Source organism: Nerophis ophidion, linkage group LG04, assembly GCF_033978795.1.
Source record: "Nerophis ophidion isolate RoL-2023_Sa linkage group LG04, RoL_Noph_v1.0, whole genome shotgun sequence".
NCBI lineage: Eukaryota > Metazoa > Chordata > Actinopteri > Syngnathiformes > Syngnathidae > Nerophis > Nerophis ophidion.
The window spans coordinates 71,000,270-71,007,668 of record NC_084614.1 but is presented as its reverse complement, the minus strand read 5'-3'; the positions used below and the strand labels follow the sequence as shown (position 1 = coordinate 71,007,668).

Genomic DNA, 7,399 nt, shown 5'->3' with positions numbered 1-7,399 from the left:
GGGTAGGATATTGTATAGGGGTGGATTATTATTATAATAAGTTCAACATGGTGACAGCTGTGGGGAAGAAGCTGTCTCTGAGCCTGTTTGTTCTGGCTCTGATGCACCTGTAGCAGGTCGAACAGGTGGTGTGTTGGCCCTGCGATGAGGTGGAGACTTGTCCAGGGTGTACTCTGCCTTCGGCCCGAATGCAGCTGAGATAGGCTCAAGCACCCCCCGCGACCTCGAAAGGGACAAGCGGTAGAAAATGGATGGATGGTTGGATACATTTCTTAGGTGAAAACAATTAACAATTAAACTATTTAATATTTAAAACTGCACTGAAACAGTGATCGAAGAGTAATCCGACATGCACGCACAATTAGATTATTCACATGTTTTTTTTTTGTTGTTGTTGTTTTTTGTCCATTCTCTGTGCTTGTGGTATGCTTGTAATAATCCATTTTCTACCGCTTATTCCCTTTTGGGGTCGCGGGGGGCGCTGGCGCCTATCTCAGCTACAATCGGGCGGAAGGCGGTTTACACCCTGGACAAGTCGCCACCTTATCGCAGGGCCAACACAGATAGACAGACAACATTCACACTCACATTCACACACTAGGGCCAATTTTGTGTTGCCAATCATCCTATCCCCAGGTGCATGTTTTTGGGGGTGGGAGGAAGCCGGAGTACCCAGAAGGAACCCACGCATTCACGGGGAGAACATGCAAACTCCACACAGAAAGATCCCGAGCCTGGATTTGAACCCCAGGACTGCAGGAACTTCGTATTGTGAGGCAGACGCACTAACCCCTCTGCCACCGTGAAGCTTGTAATAAGTTAAAGTTAAAGTACCATTGATTGTCACACACACTAAGTGTGGCAAAAGTATTTTCTGCATATGACCCATCATCCTTTATCACACCCTGGCAGGCGAGGGGAGCCGTGAGCAGCAGCGGTGGCCGCGCCCGGGAATCATTTATGGTGATTTAACCCCCAATTCCAACTCTTGATGCTGAGTGCCAAGCAGGGAGGTAATGAGTCCCATTTTTATAGTCTTTGGTATGACTCGGCCGGGGTTTGAACTCACAACCTACCGATCCGTGTAATATCTTGTGATTTATGTATTATTTTGTGTCATGACCTGTTGAATGTTTACTGTATAAACCTGCCTCAGGACAACGGATGAAAATTAGCTATTGGGCTCACTCCGGCACATTTACATTGTTGCTCTATGTCAGGGGCCGGCAACCTTTACCACTCAAAGAGCCATTTGGACCCGTTTCACAAAATAAAGAAAACAATGGGAGCCACAAAACTCTTTTGAAATTTAAAATGAAATAACACAGCCTACAAAGTTTATTTTTGCTTTGTGCTATGTATAAACCAGGGGTCTCAGACACGCGGCCCGCACCTTTATATAAAAATGTAATATTAGCGCGGCCCATGAGTTTTAATTGAATGCCGTTTGGCAATATCACACTTGCCTACCATCCCAATTTATCCGGGAGACTCCAAAATTTCAGGGCCACTATTCTCTCGAATGTCTGCTGATTATCACTTTAATAACAATATTAAGGGCGATCTGTGATGACATTGCGCTTTACACCCTCTACAACCGTAAATAACAGCTCGTCAGCCCATTTAAATATTTAATGAAGCTTCTGCAGACACACGTAAGTGACTGCAAGGCATACTTGGTCAACAGCCATACAGGTCACACTGAGGGTGGCCGAATAAACAACTTTAAACTCTTACTAATATGCGCCACACTATGAACCCACACCAAACAAGAATGACAAACACATTTCGGGATAACATCCACACCGTAACACAACATAAACACAACAGAACAAATACCCAGAGTCCCATGCACCCCTAACTATTCCGGGCTACATTGAGCGGCGCCAGGCCTATAGACACAACAACACTACACCATGGTCAATGGGCCTATGCACCACGCCCGCCCCATGCCTTCACCATTGCTTGATTCCCCTGAGGGGCGATGGACGGCTGAGTAGCGCTCATGCAGCAGCAGCCACCCTCTGTAGCTCCCACTCCCTCCCCTCTGTTGCAAGTTTTGTTGATTCTATGTACATGTTTATGTTTGCTATTACCTGTTTATCACCTTTTTTTTGTAAGTGGTGCCGGAAGTTGGCAGACCCGTCAGCGATCCTATTTCTGTCTCCCTGTAAAATTTGTCTGATCTTGAATGGGATTGTGCTGAAAGTCTCAATTTAAAGTTAAAGTACCAATAATTGTCACACACACACATTAGGTGTGGCGAAATTGTTATCTGCATTTGACCCATCACCTTTGAAGGGTGCAGTGGGCAGCAGCGGAGTTGCACCAGGGAATCATTTTTGGTGATTTAACCCCCAATTCCAACCCTCAATGCTGAGTGCCAAGCAGGGAGGTAATGGGTCCCATTCTTATAGTCTTTGGTATGACTCGGCCAGGATTTGAACTCACGACCTACCGATCTCAGGGCGGACACTCTACCCACTAGGCCACTGAGTAGGAGGATTACTAAAATACTGATCCTTGTTCTTTCTACCCTTGTATTACTGTATGTATTTTCTTGGATGGGTTGTACTATCACACATTTTGTTGTACTTTTTTTAATACATTGACAATTAAGTCCCATTCCATTCATGGCGTCACACAGGGGTCCATGCTCCGACCTGTTCTGTTCACTCTTTACATGTTCCCTTCGTAGGCAGTATTATTAGAAAGCAGCCTCCTCACTTCCATTGTTATTTAGATGACACCCAACTTAAGAGCCTTCAGCTATCAGGCTCCACTCTTGTGGACCCGTCCTCTTGATTCAGTCCTGGACGCCGATGCCCACTCCTCATCCGAAAGTCAAATTACAATTCTCCTTTTGGCAAAGGCATAAAGCGCTAAAATGTGTGCTGGATACATATTCAACATGCTATGTGTGTTTTTTGGCCAAGCAAACAATGATGGTTTGGTGGATTCCCGGCCCACGGCAGCCTCGTCTGTCAATCACCTCCAAAAATAGAAGAGAAGCAGTCTGATAGCACCACTCTCTCTCTCTTTCTGAAAGTGTGTGTGTGGGTATGTGTGGACACGGCTCGACTGCTGTGACACTAACACCAAGTGCAATCAGAAAGCATGCAGCAGAAGTCCCAGTGAGAAGTAGAGGAACCTTTTAACCACTGGTAAGAACTCTGTTTTGTTGGTGTTTTTAACTGATCTCAGAGCAATGCTAGAGCTTTGGGAGTTTGGCAGAGAAGATACTTTTCTTGGATTCAAGATATTCCATCTGTCCTCACACCTTCCTGTTTTGTCCAGAAAAGTCCAAGCCAAAAATTGTCCACAAAACAATGGCTGGTTGTTTCCTGAGTGCTCACCGCTGTCCCCAAGTGGACCTGCCGCTGCATCGCGGCACTCAGATTCCACCTTGTCTCATCGCTTCCTCGTCCAACTCCGCCGAGGAAGACGAGCGTGGAAGCGGCAGCGACTGGTCGGAAGACGACCTGTCCCTTCACTTCTCTGCATCGGTCATCAGCCCGTCCAGTGACGAAGAGTCTGATCCGGAAAGCTGCGGTCCATGCGTCACTCAAGTGAGAAATGTGAATTAAGTAAAAGAGTTAAAGAGTTCACTAAATTAATCTCTTTTTGTTTTGAGGACAAATGTCCGATTCAAGTCAAAAAGCTCTTTGGCCCCACTGTCCATCATCGCTCAGATCTGTTGCTACGGCAACACAGCATGCCAGTGACCCCTCAAAGCGGCGGAGGAACTTGCCAAGGTAGGAAAAGCCAAACACAAGAGTCCTTGTTGTTAGCACGGATGCTATCAAAGTCAAACTGTTGTCCTCCTTCGTCGTGTAGACGACAACTCGGCACCACAACGACTACGGAAATCCTTCTCTTTGGATGAAAGCAAAACCAAGATGGCCTCTTGCATCATCAACAGTGTCCTGTTCAAGAAGATGCAGGAGCAGTTTGTCTCCGCAGAGGCTCAGAACTCTTCAGCTGGAAGGGCGGAGGAAGATTTGCTTGAAAAAGTACACAGTTTCTCCGCCAGCAGAGCTCCGACAACCGCCCGGGTCTTCGGTCGGGAGGACAAACCACGTCCAAATTTGCAAGTTCGACATGGAAATAATAAGGCTTCCACAGGACATGTGACCAAGATGGCTGCCTGCTTCTCCAGAGTCAAGTCCATCCCAGTTAGGACTGTGAAAGATCTTGCCGATAAACCTACAGAGTCCAGCCAAACTGAAAGAACCAGAACCAACGTCAGTGACCAGGCTGCTACGTCCTTTCCTGAGCAGACTGTCACTGCCCAGGAACAGAACTGCATTCTGGGAGTGTCCTCTCGTCATGTCTCTGCTGTGTATACTGCCTTGCCCACTTCCCGGTACCCTCACCTGGGCCAGGTACGCACCAGCCAGACCCTCCCATCATCTATGAGCTCCACCCACGCCTTCCCACAATCTAAGAGATCTATCCAGACCTTCCCTCCACCCATTAGCTCCACCCACACCATCCGTCCATCCATTAGCCCTACCCACACCCTCCCTCAATCCATGAGCTCCACCCACACCATCTGTCCATCCATGAACCTCACCCACACCCTCACTCCATCCATGAGTTCCACCCACAAACTCACTCCACCTGTTAGATCCACCAACACCCTCACTCCATCCATTAGCTCCACCCACACCTTCCCTCCGTCCAGGAGTTCCACTCACACGTTCCCTCCATCCATGAGCTCCATCCACACCCTCCCTCCATCCATGAGCTCAACCCACACCCTCCCTCCATCCATTAGCTCCACCCATATCCTCCCTCCATCCTTGAGCTCCATCCACACCCTCCCTCCATCCATGAGCTCAACCCACACCCTCTCTCCCTCCATTAGCCCCACCCGTATCCCCCCTCCATCCATGAGCTCCATCTACACGCTCCATCCATCCATGAGCTCCATCCACACCCTACCTCCATCCATGAGCTCAACCCACACCCTCCCTCCATCCATTAGCTCCACCCATATCCCCCCTCCATTCATGAGCTCCATATACACCCTCCCTCCATCCATGAGCTCCAGCCACACCCTCCCTACATCCACTAGCTCCACCCATATCCTCCCTCCATCCTTGAGCTCCATCCACACCCTCCCTCCATCCATGAGCTCAACCCACACCCTCCCTCCATCCATTAGCTCCACCCATATCCCCCCTCCATTCATGAGCTCCATATACACCCTCCCTCCATCCATGAGCTCCAGCCACACCCTCCCTACATCCACTAGCTCCACCCATATCTTCCCTCCATCCTTGAGCTCCATCCACACCCTCCCTCCATCCATGAGCTCCATCTACACCCTCCATCCATCCATGAGCACCACCCAAGCCCTCCCTCCATCCATGAGTTTCACCCACACCCTTCATCCATCCATGAATTCCACCCACACCCTCTTTCCATCCATGAGCTCCACCCACACCCTCCCTCCATCCATGGGCTCCACCCACACCCTCCCTCCATCCATGAGTTTTACCCACACCCTTCATCCATCCATGAATTCCACCCACACCCTCCTACCATCCATGAGCTCCACCCACAACCTCCCTCCATCCATGACCTCCACCCACTCCCTCCCTCTATCCATGAGTTCCACCCACTCCCTCCCTCTATCCATGAGTTCCACCCACACCCTCCCTCAATCCTTTAGCTCCACCCATACCCTCCATCCATCCATGAGCTCCATTCAGACCCTACCTCAATCCATGAGCTCCTTCCACCCCCTCCCTCCATCCATGGGCTTCATCTACACCCTACTTCCATCCACGAGCTCCACCCACACCCTCCAACCGTCCACGACCTCGATCCAGAGATCTCAGCCTGAAGAAGTCTCCAGTAGCTCCGCCCCCAGACGCCTGATGTTTGATCCTAAACTCCAGCAGTACTTTTGTGTGCAGAAGAAGATGCTGATTGACCTGGAAACGGGTCAGTACATCCAGGTCGTCCTACCTGCGCCGATCTTCGGTGCGGACAACACGGACCCCGTCACCCGGAGCCCCCCTCCACATCCTGCCGTGCACGTGCACCCCCTGCACGCCGGCACGCTCATCTGGCCGAGTCAGCAATATTACAGACAAGAAAAGGCAAGCCAGTGAAGATATTTACAATCCAAACAGAAATGCATGAGACATTCTGCATGCTAAAGTGATGTCACCTTTCTCCACGATTGGATGATTCATCAAAGTGACCACTAGGGGGCTCACAGTACTAATACACAACATCAATCAATTAATCAATGTTTACTTATATAGCCCTAAATCACTAGTGTCTCAAAGGGCTGCACAAACCACCACGACATCCTCGGTAGGCCCACATAAGGGCAAGGAAAACTCACACCCAGTGGGACATTGGTGACAATAATGACCCAGTGGGACGTCAGTGACAATGATGACTATGAGAACCTTAGAGAGGAGGAAAGCAATGGATGTCGAGCGGATCTAACATGATACTGTGAAAGTTCAATCCACAATGGATCCAACATAGTCGCAAGAGTCCAGTCCAAACCGGATCCAACACAGCAGTGAGAGTCCCGTTCACAGCGGAGCCAGCAGGAAACCATCCCAAGCGTAGGCGGACCAGCAGCGCAGAGATGTCCCCAGCCGATACACAGGCGAGTAGTACATGGCCACCGGATCGGACCGGACCCCCTCCACAAGGGAGAGTGGGACATAGAAGAAAAAGAAAAGAAACGGCAGATCAACTGGTCTAAAAAGGGAGTCTATTTAAAGGCTAGAGTATACAAATGAGTTTTAAGGTGAGACTTAAATGCTTCTACTGAGGTGGCATCGCGAACTGTTACCGGGAGGGTATTCCAGAGTACTGGAGCCCGAACGGAAAACGCTCTATAGCCCGCAGACTTTTTTTGGGCTTTGGGAATCACTAATAAGCAGGAGTCCTTTGAACGCAGATTTCTTGCCGGGACATATGGTACAATACAATCGGCAAGATAGGCTGGAGCTAGACCGTGTAGTATTTTATACGTAAGTAGTAAAACCTTAAAGTCACATCTTAAGTGCACAGGAAGCCAGTGCAGGTGAGCCAGTACAGGCGTAATGTGATCAAACTTTCTTGTTCTTGTCAAAAGTCTAGCAGCCGCATTTTGTACCAACTGTAATTTTTTAATGCTAGACATGGGGAGACCCGAAAATAATACGTTACAGTAGTCGAGGCGAGACGTAACAAACGCATGCAGTACATTTGTACTATTTGCACACAACAACTGTACTGTAGTGATATTTTCTACACCATTTTAGTTACTGTTGTGTATAACATGCAAATAACATATCTAACCGTCCTGTGAGGAGAATAAATTTGGCGTCTTCACGCCAGCTGCTGTATTTCTTCCATTAATGTTCCATCTGGAGGTGGG

General features: G+C 49.0%; 1 protein-coding gene across 2 annotated transcripts; it reads left to right on the top strand.

Moving 5' to 3' along the window:
* The first annotated feature begins 2,630 nt into the window (after positions 1–2,630).
* On the top strand, positions 2,631–6,981 carry LOC133551826 (adhesive plaque matrix protein-like). 2 transcript variants are annotated; one of them, XM_061898947.1, is made up of 4 exons: positions 2,631–3,164; positions 3,298–3,569; positions 3,635–3,755; positions 3,838–6,981. In XM_061898947.1, exons 2-4 carry the CDS (start codon positions 3,330–3,332, stop codon positions 6,123–6,125), a joined length of 2,649 nt encoding a protein of 882 aa, XP_061754931.1. In that variant the 5' UTR covers positions 2,631–3,164; positions 3,298–3,329; the 3' UTR covers positions 6,126–6,981. The 2 variants fall into 2 exon arrangements, with proteins under 2 accessions (XP_061754931.1, XP_061754932.1); XM_061898948.1 differs by lacking the exon at positions 2,631–3,164 and having other exon boundaries at positions 3,177–3,569.
* The last annotated feature ends 418 nt before the right edge of the window (positions 6,982–7,399 follow it).